The 24545-nt window shown below is 35.8% G+C and overlaps 1 protein-coding gene and 1 non-coding gene across 7 annotated transcripts in view; one reads left to right on the forward strand and one right to left on the reverse strand.

Annotated features, from left to right (window-relative positions):
• Positions 1-24545, forward strand: part of ZMYM4 (zinc finger MYM-type containing 4) — a 135308-nt gene that overhangs the window by 55182 nt on the left and 55581 nt on the right. For 3 of the 6 annotated variants that reach the window (XM_034649021.1, XM_034649016.1, XM_034649024.1), the window contains exon 2: positions 3126-3171. Coding sequence is in view for 3 of the 6 variants with exons in the window: in XM_034649004.1 (XP_034504895.1) it covers positions 23487-23535 (49 nt within the window). In the remaining 3 variants the exon portion in view is untranslated. Of the gene's footprint in view, positions 1-3125; positions 3172-5453; positions 5555-23126; positions 23536-24545 lie in introns of those variants that run through there. The other 3 variants (XM_034649012.1, XM_034649004.1, XM_034649014.1) reach the window with 3 other exon arrangements.
• Positions 8117-8237, reverse strand: LOC117801309. The gene has a single exon (XR_004623826.1). It is a non-coding gene; the product is annotated as a small nucleolar RNA SNORA1 (small nucleolar RNA).

Here is a 24545-nt window from a genome sequence, read left to right on the forward strand (position 1 = left end):
TTAAAAATAGAAATACCACGTGATCCAGTAATTCCGCTACCGGCTCTTTACCCAGAGAAAATGAAAACACTAATTTGAGGAGATAATATGCACCCTTGTTTATTGTGCCGTTATTTATAGTAGCCAAGATATGGAGCAACCTTAATGTCCATCGCTAGATGAGTGGATAAAGAAAATGTGGTATATATACCCAGTGGAATATTACTCAGCCATAGAAAAGAATGAGATCTTGCCGTTTGTGACAACATGGATGGCCCTAGAGAGTATTATGCTAAGTGAAATAAGTCAGAGAAAAACAAAAACAGAATGATTTCACTTGTATGTGGAATCTCATAAAACAAATGAAGAAGCAAAAAGGAGAACCAGACCCATAAGTACAGAGAACTGATGGTTGTCAGAGGGAGTGATGTTGGGCAAAAAGCAGTCAAGGGGAGTGGGAGGTACAGGCTTCCAGTAATGAAATGAATAAGTCATGGGGATGAAAGGTACAGCATAGGGAATATAGTCAATGGTATTTTAATAGTGTCATACTAGTGACATGTGGTAGCAACACTTCTGGTGAGCATAGCATAATGTATAACATATATCACTATATTGTGCACCTGAAACTATTTAATATAACATTGTGTGTCAACTATAATTAAAAAAAAAAAAGAAAAGCATTCCTATTTATTATCAGTCCTCCTGTCTTTCCCTTCGGCTTTAGGCAGGCACATAATCCATTTTGTCCCTATGGTTTTGAAATGTTTACCAGTCTCAAAAAAAAGGGGGGGGGACTTGGTGGATGATAATATTGTAAACAGACTTGTTACTTGTTTGGCATCGGTGGCAATATTTTTAGTCGTTGTTTTTGTTTTCTGTTTGGGAGGGAGGGAAGGAAAGGTAAGAAAACAAAGGTTTTGTTTTGAGCTGTAGAGAAGAACATTGAATTGTAGAATTTTTGCCAAACAAGTGTCTTTTGGTGTCTTCTCATGTTCTTCCCATCTAGGTTTTTTCATTTCTTCTGAGTCGTAATCAGTTGCTACTGTTTCTTGTGTCCAGTATAGTTTTAATTTTAATGTATTTCATTTCCATTTTGTTAAATATTTTTCATAGTAACATTTGCGTGGTCTAAGTTTTTTTTTTCCTTTTTGAACATGAAGATCATTGATCTTTTGTGTTCCAGCTTGCAGAGAAGTGTGTTATCAGCCTGATTCTTGTTTCTTACAGAACACAGGAGACTAAATCACAATATTATATTATCCCTTAGGTTTCATAATCAGCTCACAAGATGAAATGGTTCATAATCCAAATTACCTTAGAAAATCCCTGTAAGTTACCCATAAAGTATAGACATGTCACCATGGGTAATGTCACTACTATGTTTTATCTTATATCATTGAGCAAGATTGTAGTTTCTTTGGTTGTGCGTGCACAGTGTACAGGGGCAGTATTGTACAAAACGTATCTTACCTTTAAACACTTGGATCTCCCTGATGCAGACAAATACTTTCATTTTTTGGCTTGCCGCGTCACATGTCCCATTTCTCTTTTATTCTGGGGCATAACTCGTTGGGTAGGTGGAATGGCCTTTACTGTTTCTTTCTTTTTCATGTTTATGTAGTTGAGTTCAGTTATGTTAAATGTATTTTATGAATCACCTACACTATAATTCTTTTTACTCCTGTGCTGTTTTCTTTTGGAATTCTGAAATTTCACTAGGATCTATCTTTTTTCCATTTCCTCTTTGGTATTTGGTAGGCCCATTCAGTCTCAAATATTTGTATTTTTTTGTTCAGGAAAATTTTCTATTATTTCACCTTTCCATTATCTCTCCTTTTGGGGATGCCTTCGAGATTACTCTTAGACCTATTGCTTCAGTCTTTCCATGCCATTATATAGGCTGTCTTTTCTAGCTCTTTGACTTTGTTTTTGTTTTTGAAACAGAACTTTATCACTAGGCTTTCCAATAAAATTTTAATTTTTTCAGGCATTTTCCTGTTTCCAAGTATTCCCTCGTCTCCTTTTCATGGTTGTTTTTAGTTTTTTTGCATCTTAGAAGTTTCCTTTCTGTAAATTAACTGTTTCCTTCTAGACTGGTTTTTCTGTTTATTCACCTTGAGCCTTCTCCTTCACATAATTTCAGAAACCTGGGATCATTGGTTGTCTCTTCACATTTATACATATCAGATACTATTGATTACTATAGCCAGTTGTTGTGTTTCCTCAAGTTACATAGGTATCTAGGTAGTTTTTTTTTCTGAAAAGTTTCTCCCTTGAATGGGGAGACGCACTCTGGGTTTTAGCGAACAATGTTTATCAAGAAAGAGCCTTCTTTGGGTTCTTGCCTCATTGATGAGTAGTAGGAAGAACAACTAGAGGCTGGAATGCTCACGCTTGTCAAAATGAGGAGACCTTTACAGACTAAAGTAGATCGTGCGAGTGTCTTTAGCTTCTGGGCAGAGTTGCCTTTGCTGTTGTTCCCCCCTCACCCCAGTCTCTGTTAGTTTGTTTTTTATATGTATATAATTTCTATACACCCAACATGGGTCTCAAACTCACAACCCAGAGATCTGGAGTTGCACACTCCACCTCTGAGTGAGCCCCGCCCCTTCCGTCTCTGTTTTAAAGATTCAAAATTACCTCAGACTTGGCTCTGCTTCTGTCTTAGGCCCTAACATACTGAAATAGGAACTGTCCCTGTAACATGGCTGATGTCATTTGAAGAGCAGCAGATTTCTGGCTAAAAGCAAAACCTGTTTGATGCTGATTGTTCTGTTTAATTTCGATTAGAACTTTTATATAGTTATCAGTACGTGTTAGTAAGTTCTCCAAAAGTGTGGCTGTCTTTATTATTATTATAAGTGTACATGACCGTATGTATCTTGTGACTTAAAAGTGATTTAAAAATAAGTTTTTTATATAAGGGTGTGTATCTGTTTTTGGTTTGGGGGTTTTCAGGTGAGGATTTCTCTCATTAGTTCTAAATTATATTTTACTCTATTTGGCAGTGTTTTGTTTATGTCGTGAATTTGTATACTTTGGGTTGAAAATTATAGCTTTTGGGAGAGTAAGGAGGGATACCAGGAAGTATGATAGAATGTGACAATAATGTTATTTTTCTCTTTCCTTTTTTGCTTTTTCAGTTTGAGCAGAAAACTGGTGCAGTTTTTGATGAAATTGTAGAGAACTGTAAGTACCACTTTAGAAAAAACCCAGTTATGTCTTTAGATAGATAATAATTGAGTCTAGTTATAGCATTTATCTGTAACAGTGTTTAGTTAGGGCCTATTAATGTGATGGTACAGTTTGATTTAGTTTAGATCTCATCACCCTGTTAGTATCTTCTGCAAGTTAATCTTAATTGTAAGAGTTTTACTTTTTTTAAGTAAATATTTTCACAGTTATTAATGTTGAAATATAGCCACATTTGTGTATGTATGAATCATACAGAAGCTTATACTTACTATTCAGTAAAGGTTTCTACTTTGTTTACAGGGTCTCTTAATTTCCTGTTTATGTTCTTTCTGTGTTACATGATTCTCTTAAAAAAAACCAACTTTGTTTCTTAGGATTATAAAAGTAATACATTCAATTTTACAAAACAAAAATGAAAAAAGCAGAAAATGAAAGCCTTTGTCTTTATTATTCTGTAAAAATAATCTGTTTTAAAAGCTTAATATATATCTTTCCAGACTTTTTTTCTGTGAATATATATAGATCTGTGTACGATGGATGGGAATTTTTGTATGTCTGTAGGGATCATTGGGTACTCTTCTTGGCTTTTTTCATTTAACTACCTAAGCATCTTTCTATGTCAATGGATTTTGACCTATTCCATCCTTTTTGATGGCTACTTGGTAATTTATTGTATGGCTGTATTATAAATTAACCAACCTACTCTTTGATATATGTGTATATTATTTTCAGTTCATTATTAGAAACAACATTGAGTATGTATTGCTATACACATTTTTGTCTACTTGTTGAAATAGACAAAGGGAGTATATCCTTTTCTGTAGAATAAATTCTAAGAATAGAACTGATGAATCATCGAAGGATGTTTATATTCTTATGAAGGATAACTTTTGTTATCTCTAGAGTTACTGAGGAGAATACTCATTTCTTTCTTTTTTTTTTAAAATATTTTATTTATTTACTTGACAGAGATAGAGACAGCCAGCGAGAGAGGGAACACAAGCAGGGGGAGTGGGAGAGGAAGAAGCAGGCTCGTAGCAGAGGAGCCTGATCTGGGGCTCGATTCCACAACGCCGGGATCACGCCCTGAGCCGTAGGCAGACGCTCAACCGCTGCGCCACCTAGGCGCCCCTTTTTTTTCTTTTTTAAGGTAACTTCCATTAGTAGGAACTATGAGTACCTTCTTTCTGTTTGGAATTAGTTAATATTTTTGAGAGAGAACAATTTTTTTAGACTGCATAGTGAGAGGTAACTAGCTTTTGTGATCTTTAGTGGTCTTGGAATAATCTGAAAGTTCATTCATTCATGTCTAGTCTGGGCTTTGAGGGCACAAAAACTGGGACTGTGAGCTTGAGCGCCTGTACATGCTCTCCCTGTTGCCTTGCCTACTCATAGCATGGCAGCCTCAGGGTAGTCAGACTTTTTAGTGGTGGTGGCTCAGGCTCCAAACAAGAGTAATTCAGTGAATAAGGCAGAAGCTGCATCTTCTCTGACCTACCTTCAAAAGTAACACAGTATCACTTTTACCACATTCTTTTGGCTATGAGGGAGTCAGTCACAAGCCTGCTCAGATTTAGGAGAAAAGGATATTCAGACCTCACGTCTTGATAGAAGGGTCGAAGTCACATTGTAGAAAACGGTGTAGGTGGGAGATGCTGTTGCAGCCATATTTGGAAAATACAGTCTGCCTTCGCAGCATGTAATTCTGTCATAGGCTATTTTATTATATATATCAGAAGATGGCTTTAAAAAAATTCATCCTTTAGGTGTGTGTTTGGATCTTCATAACATTAACTACTTCCTGTAACACAGAAACAGATTGATGAATCTGATCATATATTATTTTTTACAAATAACGTTTTGTCTTTTCTTTTGACTTAATCGTTCATTTTTTTTTTAAATGCTTCTTTTAAAAAATATTTATTTGAGAGAGAGAGCACGAAAGAGAGCACAAGTGGAAGGGAGGGGCAGAGGGAGAGGAGGAAGCAGATTCCCCACTGAGCAGGGAGCCTGATGGGGTGCTCCATCCCAGGACCCTGGGATCTTGACCTGAGCCGAACGCAGGATGCTTAATCGACTGAGCCACCCAGGTGCTCTAGTCTTTCCTTTCCATATCATCGTCCCTATCCCCCAGCTCCACCTACACCTTTGTAGGTAGTCTTCCATGTTTTTCTCCAGTGCTTCTAAAATCATTATATGCATAAATGTATACAGATATATATATATATATATATATATGTAAGGGTTTTGAAGATTTTTTATTTTTTGTTCAACAGGTGGGATCATCATATACATAGATTTTTCTACCTAGCTTCTCTCATTCAGGAGTACTTCATGATATCCTTCTACCGCAACTGGGATAGCTCCAACTCTTACAGTGTAATATCCCATAGTTTTGATGTACAAGTTATCTTTTGCCCTGCTAGGCATTGATATTATTTTAGTTTTTTTAATCATGAGAAACAATGATGCATTAAAAATCCCTTAAGAATATCCTTATATGGATTAAAAAAAAAAAGAATGTCCTTATATACTAGTAGTTTTACTTGTATACATAGATTACAAGGAGTGGGTATTGTTCAGTAAAGGGTATGTGTAATTTTAATAGATGTTGCTAGCCTGCTTTTTAAAACTTGAATGCCTTACATTTCCATCAGAAATGTATAAGAACACCCCCTCATCCCATTAATGTATATTGTAGCTCTTTTTCAGGTTTGGCAATCTGATGGCTATGGAATGTGTTAACTTTATTCTGCATTTTCTTAAGTCTTACTGAATTTGAATTTAAGCAGTTTTTAATAAGTTCAGCATTTGGCCTGTCTCCTCTGTTTTGTCTAATTATAAATATTTGTGAAATAAATACCCTTTGCCCATTTCTTAAAGTTTTTTCAGCAGTTTGTAGACTTTTTAAATTTTATTTTTAAAAATATTCTTTTTTTTTTTTTTAAAGATTTTCTTTATTTGTCAGAGAGAGAGAGAGAGAGAAAACAAACGGGGGGAGCAGCAGGCAGAGGGAGAAGTGAACTCTTTGCTGAGCAAGGAGCCCGATGTGGGACTTGATCCCCAGGGCCCCAGGATCGTGACCTGAGCCAAAGGGAGACGCCCAAATGACTGAGCCACCCAGGCAGCCCTAAGTTTTATTTTTTTAAAAGATTTTATGTGTTTAGAGAGAGCACACACGCGTGCACACACAAGCAGGGGGAGGGGCAAAGGGAGAGGGAGTGAGGGATTCTCAAGCCGACTCCACCCTGAGCATGGAGCCCCGACATACATCATGACCTGAGCTGAAATCAAGTCAGACGCTTAACTGACTGAGCCACCCGGGTGCTTCAGGCTTTTTTAATACTGTAATAGGAGTTGTTAAGGTAAGTCATGGTAGGCATGGGAAAGGATCAATCTGAAAGAAGATTCAGGTGTACGTTAAAAAGATAGAAAGTTTAACTTTTAGAATACGTGACCTAAAGTTCTTTTAATAATGGAGTAGCGGTTTTTTATTTCCTTTGTTTTGTTTCCTTTTGTTTGTGTCATCTTTTCTTAAACAAATGTTGTGGGTTTCCAAAAGATTTTAATTAACTAATTAATTAAGAGAAAGAGCCTGCAGAAGAGAGAAAGAACACAAGCAGGGGGTAGGGAGTAGAAGGAAAAGCAGACTCCTCCCACCCCCAGCAGGGAGTTGGATGCAGGACTTGATCCCAGAACCCTGGGATCATGATCTGAGCCAAAGGCAGCCGCTCAGCAGACTGAGCCACCCAGGTGCCCCTAAAGAGGTGTTTTTAATATAAAAGAAAAATGTGATCTTTTTACCCACAGTTTTTAGTTTTAGTTAAAAAAGTTTTCCTTACCCTTTGAATATATGCTATCCTAGTTTCTTGGAGTATTTAGAAAATATTTTTATAAAACATTAAATACAGAAATGTTTATAACATGTGATCTATATTAAAAATAAAAACCCTTGGCTTCACCACCCTGCTTTTAAAAAATGTGCATTATCATGCCTTTCATGCCAATCCCTCAGTCCCATTTTATTTTTTCCAAATAGCTGTTATCCTGGATTTTGCTTATTCCCTTGCTTTTCTTTTTACTTTTTACCACCTCTGCATTATTAATCAAGATATTCTTTAGTTTTCCTTGTTTATGGACTATGTATTGTTTTTGAATTATAGTGTATATGTTTCCACTTTCTTTTTATTATATATTCCTGAGACTTGACTGTACTGTTGCGTGTTGCTCTCATTCATCACTGATGTGTATTTATTCATTAAATACATTACAGTTTTTATTTATTTTTTAAAAAGTTGTGGTAAAAAAACACATAAAATTTACCATCTTATTTTCTTTAAAGATTTATTTATTTATTTATTTATTTATTTATTTATTTATTTATTTAGGGGGGAGAGAGAGGGAACCTGTGTGTGAGTGGCCGGGAGGGGCAGAGGGAGAGTGAGAGACAGAACTCAAGCAGGCTCCCCGCTGAGCGCAGAGCTGGAGGTGGGGCTCAGTCCCAGGACCCTGATGAGATCATGACCTGAGCCGAAACCGAAAGTCATCAAGAGTCAGCCACTCAACCGAGTGAGCCACCCAGGCGCCCCCCATCTTAGTTATTTTTAAGTGTATAATTCAGTATTTTAAGACTGAGCCACCCCGGCACCTTTAAAATAGCCCTTTCGAAAAGAACTTTTGTTCAAACCACACTTGTAAATGTCAGTCAGTCTAGTTCTCTCAGTTGGGCTTCTTTGATCTCCACTCAAATATGAACATGCTTCAAAGATTCCCCAGCCTTTAATATTTGGGATGCAGTTTCTTTATTTTAGGCCCCTGGAAGTCAAATTTTACAATGTACATTGATTGCTATTTTAGGCAAGTGGTCTAAAATTATTATTCTTTGTTTCTGATATTGAAAGGTCTTGTTACTTCCACTCTACTCCATGAGTGTAGCAGAAAATGTTACAGGTCTCGTTGTTACCACTGCAGTATATTTGCTGTGATGTAAGCATAACCTGTGTCTCAGTGTAGTCATAGTTATACTGTTGCTATTGCAACAACTCAACTGTACATTCACAGCAGGTATGTAAAGGAATTAATGTGTTTGTTTCCAATAAAACTATGGACACTGAATTTTGAATCTCATATAATTTTCCATGTGTCAGGGAATGTTTTTCTTTCTTTCTTTTTTTTTTAATCATTTAAAAATGTGAGAAGCATTCTTAGCTCATAGGTTGTACAAAAATACTTCCCCCCAAAACAGGTGGCTTCTGGATTTGGCATGCAGACATAGTTTATTTACCCTTGCTCTGGAGTATATATCAGAAGGTGATGCTCAGGCCTAGGCTGTGTATATTGTGTATATTCTCAGCTTTATCAGAAATGCAAAATTTATTTTCTTAAGTAGTTCATCGGTTTACACTTATACCTTTGTGGTTAGTTTTTTTCACTGTGCATCTGGCCAACACGTGATATTATCAGACTTTAAATTTTTTTAATATGGTAGGTATAACATGGAATTAATATTTTTTAAAAATTTACATTTCCTTGATTAATAATTTGGTTGAATTTTTTTGTGTTTATTAGCCATTTCTGATTCCTCTTCAGCAAAATGCCCGTTTAATTAAATCTGTTGCCTACTTGCTATTCGGTCGTTGGTCTTTTCTTAACTGAATTGTAGAAGCTTTCTAAATATCCTTGAGAAAAATTCATCACTTACAGTTATTGCAAATAACTTCTGATTCATGACTTGTCTTTTTAAAGTTTTTGCATAGCAGAAGATAATTTTAATGCAGTTGAATCATAGTAAATGTATGAGTCTTTATGTTTGCTTTTAAAAAAGTTTTCTTTAGGAAAATCTTATCTAGGCTGAGATCAGAAAGACCTTGTATATTATTTCTTGAAATGTTCATTGTTTTTATCTTTCACATGTAGCTCTTGAATTATCTTAGATTTAATTGTTTATATAGCTAGGGTTAGGGATCTTATTTTGTTTTTTTCATAATGCTAGCAAATTGTCTCACCACCATTTATCAAGTAGTATTTTCCTTTTCCTGGTCATCTGCCAACCTATTCTATAATGTATCCGGGCTTTTTTCCACATTTTCAGTTAGGCTATTTGTTTATTTTTGGACCAGTACCATGTTGTTCTAAATTAATTTGATGTATAATAAATCTTGATAATCTGATAATTCCCATCCCAGAAAATTGTCCTTTAGGAATATTTTGGCTATTCTTGCCAGTGTTCATTTTAGAAATATTTTGCCAAGTTCTTAACAAAACAAAATAACAACAGAATCTTGTTGGGAATTGATTGGAATTTTCCTGGGTCTATAACTCAACAGAGAATTTGTCTGTATGTCACACTGAATCTTCTGTCTGTGAACTTGGTATGTCTTTACATGTATTTAAATCTTTAATGCTTTCAGTAACATTTTATCATCTATAAAGAATTATCTTGTAAGCTTTTTATGTTTTAGCACGTAAGTCTTAATTTGAAATTTATTTTTGGATGTGAATAAGATTAGGGTTAACTTTTTTTTTCAGATGAGTAGCTTATGCTACCGCATGTTAAATTTCATCTTTTCATCTAAATAGTTGATGTTTTTGTTAACTGAACTGAATTGGCACTGAGATATATTTAACTTCTAGAAATATATGTGGGAATCTCCTTTTGGAAATTGTTTAAAATTCTTTTCATATTTATATATTTACAAAATTACATATTGCTAAATATTAATATTTATTTCTATACCAGTGTCATTGGTTTTATCTTTATTATTATAAGAAATATTTTTTTATTACTGTATCATTACTGTATATGTATTGGCTTTTGGGTTTAGACATTTATCTGCTATGTTAAGCCATTGCCTTAATTTTATCTTTTATTTTATTTTATTTTATTTTATTTTATTTTATTTTATTTTATTTTATTTTATTTTATTTGTTTTTTAAAGTAGGCTCCATGCCCATTGTGGAGCCCAAGGAGGGTCCTGATTCATGACCCTGAGATCAAGACCTGAGCTGAGACCAAGAGTGGGATGCTTAACCATCTAAGGCACCCAGGCGCCCCATCTTTTATATTTTAATTTTTTAAAGGGAGGGGGTTAGAGGAAGAGGGAGAGAGAGAATCTCTCTGTGCCTAGCACTGAGCCCGAAATGGGTCTCCATCATATGACCCTGTGATCATGACCTTAGCAGAAACCAAGAGTTGGCTGCTTAGCCAACTGCACCACCCAGGCAGCCCTAAATCTAGTAGTCTTTTAAAATTTGAGTCTGTAGTTATCTATGTGAAACCATATCAACTAAAAATACTTCATTTTTTTCCCCAGTGACCACTTAAATTATATAATTTATTATTTTTGCTGAAATTTGTAGGATTACATTAAATGATAATGATGGTAGTTGTCATCATTAATTAATCTATGAATCTAGTTAATTAGTTCTCATATTTTGTTATTTAGGGCTAATTGTTAGTTTCTGTCACATAGGCTTAGGTTTCGTTACATTTTTTTAAAAGGTTTTATTTATTTATTCAAGAGAGAAAGCATGAACTGGCGGGAGGAGCAAAGGGAAAGGGAGAAGCAGGCTTCCTGCTGAGCAGAGAGCCTGATGCAGGACTCGATCCCAGGACCCCAGGATCATGACCTGAACCGAAGGCAGACGCTTAACTGAGCCACTCAGGCACCCTACATGTTTTTTGTATATTCACAGTTTACCTTGTGGAATGGCTGAAGAATATTGGTATTTATATATCCCTGGATTCCATTTGTTAATAGCTTGTTAAAATGAATAAAGTTTGTTTACACTTGGAGTTATAGCTTTATTAAATGTTTTCTAGAATTCACCAGTGAAATCATTTAGGCTTGGAGATGTCTTGGTGTGAGATTTTAAGTTACAAATTAAAATTTTCGAATAGAATATAAAGTTTTTCTTTTTTTATGTTTCATCTTTTGTCAGTTCTGGTGAGTTTTATTTTTCAAGGAGTTTGTCCATTTCATTTAAGTGGTCTTTTTGTCTTTTGAATTTGAGGCAATTTAGTGGGAAGGACGTGGCACATCTTTTTAGTGTGTGTATTGGTCGTTCTTTTTTTTTTTTTTTTTTTTTAAGATTTTTTAATTTCTTTATTCGACAGAGATAGAGACAGCCAGCGAGAGAGGGAACACAAGCAGGGGGAGTGGGAGAGGAAGAAGCAGGCTCATAGAGGAAGAGCCTGATGTGGGGCTCGATCCCATAACGCCGGGATCACGCCCTGAGCCGAAGGCAGACGCTTAACCGCTGTGCCACCCAGGCACCCCCTGTATTGGTCATTCTTAAATGTTCTTTTGTGAAGTGTCCGTTCAAATCATTGCCCATTTTTAAGTTTGGTTGTTTGTCTTTTTGTTACTAGGTTGTAAGGATTCTTATATATTTTGGATGCAAGTCTCCTGTTGTATAGATCAATAGATTGAAATAGATCTCCATCTATCTATATTTGTTTATATATTTCTTCATACCCATCTATCCATCCATTTTGTGGCTTGGCTTTTCATGATCTCAGAGGTGTCCTTAAAAAGCACAGTTTTTAATTTTGGTGAAAGTCCCTCATTTTATTATTATTAGATTATTTTGGTGGTCTGTGTTCTTTGTGTTCTAAGAAACCTATCCCAAGATCATGAATATTTATACTTTTTTTTCCTTAGGAACTTGATGGTTTTAGCCTTAGCTTTTATAATTAGGCCCATCATCCACTTCAACTTAGTTTTTGTGTATAGTATAAGAGTCAAATATATAATTTTTGTGTGTGGATATCTAGTTGAGTCAGCACCATTTATTGAAAAAGATTATTCTTTTTGATTTACCTTGGTACTTGGTGCCTCATTCCAGCTTTATTCTTAAACATTGTTTTGTCTGTAGAAGTCCTTTGCATTTACATATATATTTTAGAATTAACGTATGAGTTTATACAGATGAGCCACTGGGACTTTGATTGGAATTGCATTATCTGTAGTTTAATTTGGGGAAGAATTGACATCTTAAATATATTCAGTCTTCTTATTTAGGTCTTCTCTAAATGTCTAAATTTCTAGATTATTAAGTTTCTAAATAATCTTGTACTTCTTAGTCTATAGATTTTGCACATATTTTATAAAACTTAATGTCCATGTATCTATATCTATATATATCTGTATTTTTATATATTTTGTCTTTCAATATTTTGCCTGGAATTTTTTTCGTGGATCAGTTTATGGACAGCTTTCCCCCACGGAGATAGCCAGAATACTTCCTAAGTCAGTGAATAATCATCCTTTCTTTGCTTACTTGAAATAGTATTCCTATTTTTTATTACATTATAATGATTGAAAATTCTTTTTTCTGGTTTCCATATGATCTTTATTATCTTTGTAGATCTACTCCCTGAGTTTGAGGACTTTCTCTTCCTTTATTGTTTGCTCAATAATTTTTTTCATGAATGAATATTGAATTTTGTCAAATAATTTCTCTTTGTCTACTGAGATTGTCATGTTGTTTTTTTCTTTTATTGTATTATGTGGTGAACTGACTTATTTCAGTACTAAACCCACCTTGCATTCATGGGATAAATCCTGCTTTGTCATGTTGTATTATTTGTTTCATATATTTTCATTCATTTTGCTAATATTTTAAGTATGCTAGTCTTTTAAGCACCTATTTTTATGAAGGATATTGGCGTAAATGTCCTTTTTTTTTTTAAATAAGATTTTATTTATTGGGAGAGAGAGATTGCGAGCTGGGGAGGAGCAGAGGGAGAGGGAGAAGCAGACTCTGTGCTGATCATGGAGCCCTCTGCAGGGCTTGATCACACAAGGCTGAGGTCATGACCTGAGCCGAAATTAAGAGTCGGATGCTTAACCAGGTGAGCCACCCAGGCTCTGCAAGTTCCCTTTTGTAATGTCTTTATTTGGTTCTGGTTGCAGAGTAATACTGGCCTCATAAAATTAGGAAGTATTACTTTCTCTTATATTTACTGAAAGAATTCATGTAAGATGGATATTAACATTTCTTTAAATGTTTAATTTACTAGTAAAGTTATTTGGGTCTGGTGCTATTCAGATTTGTTTTTTCTTCTGTGTCTAGTTTGGCAGTTTTCACCTTTCAAGGCAGTCAGCATAGTTGAATAGAGCTTTGCATGATGATAGAAATGTTCTATATGTACACTATTAAAATATAGTAGCCACTAGCTACTTGTGGCAGTTGAGTATTTGAAATGTCATGAGTGCAGAACTGAAGTTTTAATTTAATTTAAATAGACATAGATGGCTGGTGGCTTCCTGTATTGGACAGTGAAGATCTAAGCTGGCAAATGTATTTCCAGAAAGTTCTTAATAATTTTCAAATGTATTATCATTCAGTTCATAGCATTTTAAAATTTATTCTTAATTAAGTTGTTTATAATGTATTTTTTATTTTTTTTTTATTTTTTTTATTTTTTTTATTATTTTTTTTTTTTTTAAAGATTTTATTTATTTATTCGATTTATTCGACAGAGATAGAGACAGCCAGCGAGAGAGGGAACACAAGCAGGGGGAGTGGGAGAGGAAGAAGCAGGCTCCCAGCGGAGGAGCCCGATGTGGGGCTCGATCCCATAACGCCGGGATCACGCCCTGAGCCGAAGGCAGACGCTTAACCGCTATGCCACCCAGGTGCCCCTATAATGTATTTTTTAAAGATTTTATTTATTTATTTGAGAGAGAAAGTGTGCAAGAGCATGAGCAGGGGGAGGGGCAGAGGGAGAAGCTGACTCCCTACTGATCAGGTCGCCCAGTGAGGGACTTGATCCCAGGAGCCTGGGATCATTACCTGAGCTGAAGGCAGATGCTTAACCAACTGTGCCACCCAGGTGCCCCTGTTCATAGTATTTTCTTACTTTATTTATAGTCTCTATGAAATCACTACTGTACCTTTCATTCCTGATACTAGTAATATTGTGTTCTCTCTCTCTCTCAACTTTCTTCATATTAATTTTTTATTAAAATATTTGTGAAATACACATAAACTGAAATTTACTATCTTATTTTTTTTTTTTTTTTTTTTTTTTTGAGAGAATGAGAGAGAGAGAATCTTAAGCAGGCTCCACAACCAGCACATGAGCCTGATGCAGGGCTCAATCTCACAACCCTGAGATCATCACCTGAGCCGAAATCAAGTTGGATGCTTTACTGACTGAGCCATCCAGGCACCCCTACCTAGGTCTTAGCCTTTTTTTTTTTTTTTTTAAGATTTTATTTATTTATTTGACAGGCAGCGAGAGAGGGAACACAAGCAGGGGGAGTGGGAGAGGGAGAAGCAGGCTTCCCGCTGAGCAGGGAGCCCGATGCGGGGCTTGATCCCAGAACACTGGGATCATGACCTGAGCTGAAGGCAGACGCTTAACGACTGAGCCACCCAGGTGCCCCTAGAGCTTAGCCATTTTTAAGTGTACAATTCAATAACGTTAAGTATGCTAGCATTGTTGTGCAACCAATCTCCATAACATTTTCCATCTTGCAAAACTGAAACGATACTTGTTAAATAATAACTCCCCATTCCTCCTCCCTCTAGCTGTGTCACCCACCCTTCTTTCTATGAATTCGACTACTTCAGGTACCTCATATAAGCGGAATCATACTATGTTTATGTTTTTATGACTGGCTTATTTCACTTAACATGATATCCTCAAGGTTCATCCGTGTCGTAGCCTGTGCCAGAATTTCTTTCCTTTGTAATTAGTAGAATTGGTGTATTTTGTGTTTAAGGAGCTCATAAGAGTAACAGAGTGAAATTATTATAATTTTACTGATGTCACTGAGGGTAAAAAAATGCAAGTTACTCTGTACAGTTTTATAGCTCTTAAAATGATTATTTGAACATTGCAATTTTTTCTGGTTGTAAGGGGTAGGATAAAAAATTAGGTTCAGGACCTGAACAGATCCTTGTTTAGCTCAATAGAAAGAGGTGTCAGCTGATTCTGGTGTGGCAAGAAGGGAGAGAAGTTGAAAATTAAAAGTTTCATTTTATAAATAATATAACCACATTATGCAAGTTTTGGAATTAGAAGGAAGAATAGCAGGAGTGTATAACTATAGATTGGGTCAGAGCTGGAACTGTTTTCTCATACCTCTGTGGCATTGTGTTTCTGGAACTATTGGCATAAATTACTTTTACTTTTATTATTTTTTTAAATTTCATTTTATTCTGCTTCCAAAAATAATATGCTCTGAAATACTATAAAAACATATAAATGTTTTACTTCATTAAAATGTATGATATTCTGTTATAGTGGTGTGTTTTAGTTTTAATAAGTCTTGGACAGTTTTTGGACAGGTACATACTGAATGTATCAACTTTTTAATTTTATTTTATTTATTTGACAGAGAGCACATAAGCAGGGGGAGTGGAAGGCAGAGGGAGAGGGAGAAGCAGACTCCCTGCTGAGCAGGGACCATGATGCAGGGGCTCAATCCCAGGACCCTGGGATCATGACCTGAGCCAAAGGCAGATGCTTAACTGAGCCACCCAGGTGCCTCAGATTTTTTTTTTTTTTTAAAGAGAAAGTGCGTGGGGAGGGCAGTGAGAAAGAATCTTCAGCAGACTCTGTGTTGAGCAGGAGCCTGATGCAAGGCTCAATCTCACTACCCTGAGATCATGACCTGAGCCGAAATCAAAACTGAGTCACTCAACGGACTGAGCCATCCAGGCACCCCTGAATGTATCAATTTTGTAGATATTGCTGCTTTCTTGATCATTACTTTTTTTTTAAAAGATTTTATTTATTTATTCGACAGAGATAGAGACAGCCAGCGAGAGAGGGAACGCAAGCAGGGGGAGTGGGAGAGGAAGAAGCAGGCTCATAGCGGAGGAGCCTGATGGGGCTCGATCCCGTAACGCCGGGATCACGCCCTGAGCCGAAGGCAGACGCTTAACCGCCGTGCCACCCAGGCACCCCAGTCTTGATCATTACTTTTAAAGCACTATAAATATCAGTGAACATTCAGAAAAGCAGCCTGTTGTCTTTCGTTGTCCTCAGTGAAGAACAAATGGTTGTTTTATAAAGTGTTTTATAATGTGCTTTAAAATTACATTTTTTTAACCTTAATAGTGTACAAAGTAGACTGTTGAAATTGGTAATACGTAACTAATTTCTGTCAGAGGTATTTCAAGTGTCAGCATTTGTTGGTCACCTTTTAGTAATAAAATCTTTAATTATAAAATCAAATTGTTCTGAATATCCCCCTGGTTTCAAACTATTTTTTTTTCCCTATGGGAACAGATAAAAGCAAAAATTAGTGAAAGTAAGTTGCGTGAATCTTACCTACGAGTCTTATCTCTCCTTATTGAATGTGTAGAGGTTACAATGGCATACTTGAATAGTTCCACAATAACAACACATAATCAAATGAAAACAAGAACAGAGAGCTGTAATTTTTAGTCAGGACTTCTTGAGGAAACTTGTTCATCTTCATTAGAACTTAACATAGATTGTTAGTGATTGATCTGACTTCAGTAAATGGTTCATGTCTGGTGTGGTAGGGTAGAAGTGGGCTGGGTGAGTGGGTGTTTTGTGGAAGAAATTGAACCAGCCTCTGGGTGCAGTGATTTATTATCTGCATAGTTTATTTATGCCTGATTGTAAAAACGTAGAGCCTGTTACTCAAAGTGTGGTCTCTGGATCAGCAATAGTAGCGTCACCTGGGAGTATGTTAGAACTCAAATTCTGGCCCTCATCCTTGACCTACAGAACCACAGTCTTTGGGGGTGATGTGGAACTCAGATATCTATTTCCAGTAAACTCACCAAGAGGTTCTGATGGCCAGTAATCATTGATTAAGCGTTGCTTTAGCTCTGTGATCCTCAAACATTACTGTGCATTAGAAGCAAAATTATCTAGGGTGCTTGTTTTTGTTTTGTTTTTAAATTCCTTAAAGTGAGATAAAATTTACATAGAACATTGCATTTTAGATGTACAACATATTGCTTTGCTCTGTGTATGTATTGTAAAACGATTACAATAAATTAACATCCATTTCCAGTTATTTATTTTAACCTTGAAACACTGATAGAAATATATTTTACCTGGAGACCTACGTGTATACAAGCATTTTTTATAGTATTACTTGCTGTCACTCTGAATGATGCACTTCGTTTTCTATTCTAGCGTTTTTTTTTTTTTTTAAAGTAATCTCCATGCCCAAGATGGGGCTTGAACTCACAACCCTGAGATCAAGAGTCACATGCTCCACTCATTGAGCCAGTCAGGTGCCTCTTCTATTCTAGCCTATTAAAAAACAATTTCCTGGCCCTGGTTCACTAATGGGCAATACCTGCAGGTTGAAAGAACACTGGATTGTTGTATTCTAATTATTATCCCATTTCCATGAAAAGTTTTTTACTGATTACCAGCTTATTAATAGCCAAGATTGGTTTTCAGCTTAGGATCATATGTATGAATTACCATTCTTTTCTATTACTGTAAGTGTGCCCTAATGAAAATCAGGGTCTGTCAATAAGGGCAGGAGCTAAAATGATTGTTGAAAAGCAACTAGTAGTTTCAGACAAAGCCACATGAATTCAGCTGTTGATGAATTGCATGTTTACCAAGAGTCAGTTGTTTCCAAACCCATTTTTTTTAGTAGTACTTGTAATGGTATGATTTTAATTGTTTTTACACTAATGAAATTTACTCTGAAAAGCAAGTTGTTTCTGTGAATAATTTGAATGCTTTAGAAAAACTTAGTAGGTAAGTCAGTAAAAACATGGAGGTGCAAGTGTCTTTATTTTGTCATTCCACTCTAAAGAAGCCAAAATTGCAATCATGAACTTTGCATTATGGGTGGGACTTGAAAGAAAGAACTCAAATTAGTACGCCCCTTTTGCAAGTCTTTTTTTTTTTTTTTAAAAACATTTTATTTATTTATTTGACAGAGAGACAGCCAGCAAGAGAGGGAACACAGGCAGGGGGAGTGGGAGAGGAAGAAGCAGGCTCCCAGCGGAGGAGCCCGATGTGGGGCTCGATCCCAGGACTCTGGGATCACGCCCTGAGCCGAAGGCAGACGCTTAACGACTGAGCCACCCAGGCGCCCCCACCTTTTGCAAGTCTTGATTGATCATCAAAAGATTGGCCAATGTGCCTTTATATATCCCAAATAAAAATGTTTCATTTTTTAATGATTCCTGGCTTTATTGGATTTTAACTATTAAACTACATTCTTGATCTTACAGTTCAATGAGGCTTTTATTATTGAGGAAATTGTATTTTATTAACAATCATCTCTTAGAAATATCTCAGTGACAAAATGCTAATTTAACCTTTTATTTAAAATGAACCAAGATTACCTCGTTTTATGCTTATTGTTACTTGTTTTACATTCTTCAGAGTTTTCTTTTGATTCTTTCTTTTTTTATATATATATGTAAAAGAGAAAGCAGCCTCAGAATTGTTAGAGAACCATGATTTCTAAAGTTAAAATTATAATTAGTATTACTTTATTTCTGAAAATTATGCTTTGATTAAAAGCAAAAATCTGTGTTTGCTAAACACTGTTAACTGTATGAAGGCATCAAGTAATATATTGGCAATGAAAACAACAGCCCATTTGCCATGTTCACTTATATGTTATTGGATTTCTTAGTTGGTGTTTGTATGTTCGTTTTCAAGGTACGTTGGTTCTTAGGTATAGTGTAGAAATATCAGTATGCCTCTTAAAGCAAAGACTAAACAGGAAGACCAGGAGTAAAAGCTGACCTGACATCATGAAATTTACTTGCAGTATCAAACAACAATATTGTACTTAAATTGCTTAAAATAACTTTCATTCTCCTTTTACGAAGTCTTACAACTTACTTGCATTTAACACATGTACTCCTTTCATTCTTTTACAAAGGAAGTTTATGTACTGATCACATCCCCTGTTGCACGTGGATTCTCCTTCTGAACTCATTAGTTATTCCCTCTTATTGGATCATTCCTATGAGCATACTACAAGCTGTAATATTCTCCATCTTAAAAAACAAAACAAAACCAGCAACTCACCAGAAAGTAAAAAAATAACAAGGAAAAAAACCCAAAAATACAAAGTCAGAAAAAGTCTTCACTGCAGATTATAATCAGTTTCTGCTTATTTTCTTTAATTTAGAGCAAAATTCTCTTGGAGAATTGTCTGTACTTAAGGTTCCCCACTTCTGTCTTCGCTGTCTCTGTTGGGATCACCCCACTTCAGCTGTACACTGATTTCCCACTGATAAAGCTCTGTCAAGTTAGAAGGTCATTTCCGCATTACCAATATTAATAATTATTCCCAATCTTCATTTTATGTGTTACCTGAGCAGCTTTTGTTATGGGTGGCCAGTCCTTTCTTATTGAAATACTTCCTTCACTTACCTCCTTTGACAGCAGTCACCTAGTTTTCCTCTTGCCTCATTGGCTGTTGCATTGTAGTTTCTTTTCCTGTTTCCTTCCTTTCTACCAAATTTCCAAATGTTGAAGAGGACTCTTTAGCTCTTTTCCATCCATAGTAAATAAATTTGCCAGGTGTTCTCATCTAATCCCATTAATCTTAAGTACCACCTCTTCATTGATTCCCAGATATATATGTCATTGCTTGGCAAGAGTCTCTTCTTTTAACTCCTCTTTTTAATGTATCTCCAGTTGAAGATTTAATAAAGTTCTTAAAATTAACAGGACCAAGACCCAAGTTACCCCTTCCTGTTTGTTCCATCTCAAGAAATGATACCTTGTTGTGTTAATCTTTGCTTCTTTCATACCCAGCTTCTTATATATCGGGAGATGCCACTAACCTTTAAGACATACCCAAATCTGACTGTTTCTCCCAACATTCACCATTACTATCCTCATCTTAGCCTCCAATTTTTCCTTGGATTATTGCGGTAGTCTCCTGACTGTTGTCCTGCTTCCATTCTTCATTCCCTGTAACATTTAACAGCCTTAAGAAAGTCATACAGAAGCTAGGGTGATCCTTGTAAAATATAAATCATGTTAATCCCTCTTCAGGGTCTTTCACATTTGAATGTATTGCGTTTTTTCTTGTGGTCCACAAATTCGTAATAGACCTATCCTCTGTTTTTTTTTCTCTCTTCTCATTTTTTAGCACTCTTCCTCTCACTCATTCAGTTCCAGCCATATGGTCCTTGCTTTTCCTCACATATGCCAAGCATGTTCACAGTGTCTAACAGCTAGGAGTCTTCCATGAGAAATTTATGCTTACAAGTGTTTCACTAGCTTCTGTGATCTCCAAATAAATGTAGTGTCGTGTTTTGTTCTATAGATTTAGGCTCTGAAAAACAGAAGCTATTTCTTATGTTTGATTATTTGGGCCTCAAGAATGGGTAGAATTCTTGTCCAGTTAATTACATATCTTAATATAACTAGTACTTACGTTTTAACCTCATTAGGATGTTCAGCCTTCAGATTTCTTGTGTGATAACTAGCAAAATTTCAAATTCAAATTAGGTGCTTTGTTAGAAATTGCTGTCTCTGAAGAAGCTTTAAATCTCAGGCGCATTTTCAAATAAGGATAAAAAATTTGTTTTCAATAAATGATAGACCACGTGCTTCAAAACTCAAAAGACAGAAAAGGTGTGCTTTGAAAAGTTGGTTTTTCTGTCTTCTAGCTATCCAGTTATGATATTAATAGAAAATCAATGGAAGATATTTTTAATGTATAAATAATTAATATACACATAAATTTTGAAAAAATATATCAGTGATAGCCTTATCTATTTATCTATCTATATTCTTTGTCACTTAGATATTTTTACTTAATTAACCTGGGAAACTCATATAAAGCTATCTCATTCTGTTTTATGACCACATAATATAGTATTTAGGTATGTACTGTAATTAATTTAGCCTCATTGATGAATACTGTTTCTAGTCTTTGCTGCTATACATGTTCTTTTTTCATAGTTCTCTTGTAAGATTATATCTATAGGACTAATAAAACACTGTTAACTGTACTGGAATTAAAAAGTGAGTAAAGATTATATCTGTAGGATAAAATCTTAGAAGTTGAAATGCTGGCTCAAAGGAATGTGTATTTTAAAGTATCATAAATATCACCTGGTTCTTTCTTAGAATTGTACTAGTTTATACTCCTACCAATAGTATTTGACTGTAGCAGTTGGCAAACTTTTTTTCTTTCAAAGACCAGATAGTAAATATTTTAGGCTTTGCAGCTCACATATGGTCTATGTCACAAACTCTTTTTTGTATATATTTTTTGGCTTTGGGCCAAAGTCTGGCAGCTTTGGCCTATTTCATAGCTGCCAGGCTGTTATCAAAACCTTTTGTCATTACCAACCTGCTATGTGAACATGGTATCTCATTGAATTATTAATTTGCATTTCACTTATGAGCAAAGCTCATTCTTCGTGTTTCCTTTCCTGTGAAATGTTCGCTCAAATCCTTTTCTTTTTTATGTGTATTTGGTGGTTTGTATTTTTATTGAGGTATAAGAATCTTAATCTTTTATTCATTAGAGAAATGACCCTTTCTCATAGAATATACGATAAAATCTTTTCAACAAGTTTATCTTTAATCTTTTGGTTTGTTTTGTGTTTTCTTCTCCTTAGGTTTTTTTTTTTGTTGTTGTTGTTTTAGGATTTATTTATTTTAGAAAGCAAGAGAGTGCATGAGTGGTACATGAGTGGGAGGAGGGGGAGAGGGAGAGGAAGAGAGGGAAGCTGAGGTTGGAGCTGACGTGGGCCTCGATCCCATGACCCCGAGGTCATGACTCCAGCCGAAATCAAGAGTTGAATGCTCAACTGACTGAGCCACCCAGGTACCCCTAGGATTTTTTTAGTCACATTTGATCTGTTACTGTTACTCAATAAATTAGTTTTTTATTCTTAGATTTTGTGTCATTTTTAGAAAGGCTTTTCCTCAGTTTAAGACTTGAAATAATTTTTCCATTTTTTTATATTAGTATTTTATTTTTTATGTTTTTTTTTTATTTTAAAGATTTTATTTATTTATTTGACAGAGAGAGACAGCCAGCGAGAGAGGGAACACAAGCAGGGGGAGTGGGAGAGGAAGAAGCAGGCTCATAGCAGAGAAGCCTGATGTGGGGCTCGATCCCAGAATGCTGGGATCACGCCCTGAGCCAAAGGCAGATGCTTAATGACTGCGCCACCCAGGCGTCCCAATTTTTTATGTTTTTTAAAAGATTTTATTTATTAGCACAAGAGAGAGCACGCACGAGAGAGCACAAGTGGAGGGGGCAGAAGGAGAGGGAGAAGCAGACTACCTGCTGAGCAGGGAGCCTGACGTGGGACTCGATCCCAGGACCCTGGGATCATGACTTGAGCTGAAGGCAGATGCTTAACCGACTGAGCCACCCAGGCCCCCCTTATTTTTTATGTTTAAACCTTAACTAAATCTGGAGATTATTTTGACAGGAGTTAAGGATCCACTTTTTCCAAGTGGTACCCTTTTGTCCCAGTAGCATATCCTGAATTTAAATGTAGTGATTTTGAAAGTTGCTTGCAATATTACTTTTTACTGTAGACTTCTCGTATACTACCAGAATTTAGATTAAGCTGCTGACCACATGAAATGCATATTCTTGCATCATGAACAGTTACTGAGCATATGCTATGTGGTCTGGTATTAAGGGTAAAGTGTTGTCTTGAGAAGGCTCTAATAACCCTGGCTGTTAGTTGCTTACAGTCTGGTGGATTTATCACACCATATGTATGTGTGTGTTTTAACACCCTACTTCTGTATTTATATTTTTCCCTAATTCTTTTTTACTATGAGAATTTTTAAGTAAATAGAGTAATTGAAAGAATAGTACATTTAATGTCTATAATGCTGTGCATGCTCTCTCATCCCTCCCTGCTGCCCTCTGTGGTATATATGTGAAAGTAAGTTGTAGACATTCCTCAGAATTTAGCATCTGCTGTTTGATTATTATTTAATTAAGTAAAATTATGATTTTCTAATTTTATTATTTCCTCTCTCTTTCTAGTTCTGAGGGGGGGCGACCATAGCTATCTTTTAATCATTTCATCCCTAGAATTTAGTGCAGTTCTTACCACAGAGTAGTTTCCTAATAAATATGTGATAAATGAGTGCATACTTTAGGCAGTGGGAAACTGTTGAAGGATTTCAAGGGGAAGATATAATACAGAATGATTTGCGGTTTAGAAAGATAATTTGGTGTCTTTATGGAGGAGGGCAACTTGAGGAATGTTTTTATTTGGACTTTGTATCGGTTTGGACTTGACTATAAGTAATCCAACTCAAACCAACTTAAAAAGAAGAATTTATCCTGGATCACGGAATCCAAAGAGTGATTTGAAGAGCCGTCCTCATGAAGGGGTTCATCGGGGCTTCAGGAACAAATAAAAACAGGGCTGTTGGTACTATGAATATTTTATTTTGTCTTTGCTTCATTCTGTTTTTATTAGGTCCTGTTTGCTTGCTCATGGATCAGTTAATATGGTTTAGGGATAGGGCTTGCAAGAATATGGTTGCTTCCTAGATGTTCATGTAGATGTCCACAGTCAGAGATGTGGAGTGTTGGAGTGGTGCCATGTGGAGCAGATTGGAAAGACATTAAGTAGTACAGTTGACAGAATTTGTCCAGAGGGAAGGAGAATTGGACCGATTTTCTTTTCATGAGCAAACTGCTGGCTTGGTGATGCTGTTGATCAAGTAGTGGTAATATAAGAAGAGTATGCTTGGGATGGGAACATGATGAGCTTGGTTTTAGAAGTACTAAGTTGGAGATCCCTAGGGACTTAGAGGAGCTAGGTGGATGTGGAGATCTGAATCTTGGAAGAAAGGTCTAAGCTCAAGTGCTTAGGAAGTTCACAGCAAAGGTGAAAGCTAATAGTGGTGAGTTAAACAGTCCCGAGTGTATAAAATGAGAAGAGAACTGGCATATTGAGAGCATCAACAGAGGAAAAGGTAGTATGAAATAAATTTAATAGACTATTTAGAAAGGTGGGAAGAAGTATATTGTCATAGAAACTAAAGGCCTTTATTCCAGGAGAGATATACTATATAAGGATTGAAAAAGTCAATTGGATTTGACCATTAGGAAATCACTGAAGATCTTTCCAGTGTGCAGTTGGGACCCAGGTTGCATTAAGTTCAAATGTTTAATGATTGGGAGATGAAGTAGAAACGAACCATTGTAGACTTTTTTCTAGGGTTTGACTGTGAAGGAGAGGTGAATGAGAGCTGGGTAAATAAGGGCTGGGAGGGTTTTTTTTTTTTATTTTGGAACGGGAGAGATGTGACCATGTAGTTTCAAATAGTAAATAGTTTTTAAATTTATTCTGGCTTGGATAAATTTTATTCTCTATGTTTAAATATTTACCATTGTAAACATTAACTGTTGTCTTTGTTAGAGTTAGACCAGAGA

This window comes from Ailuropoda melanoleuca, chromosome 2, assembly GCF_002007445.2.
Source record: "Ailuropoda melanoleuca isolate Jingjing chromosome 2, ASM200744v2, whole genome shotgun sequence".
Taxonomy (NCBI): domain Eukaryota; kingdom Metazoa; phylum Chordata; class Mammalia; order Carnivora; family Ursidae; genus Ailuropoda; species Ailuropoda melanoleuca.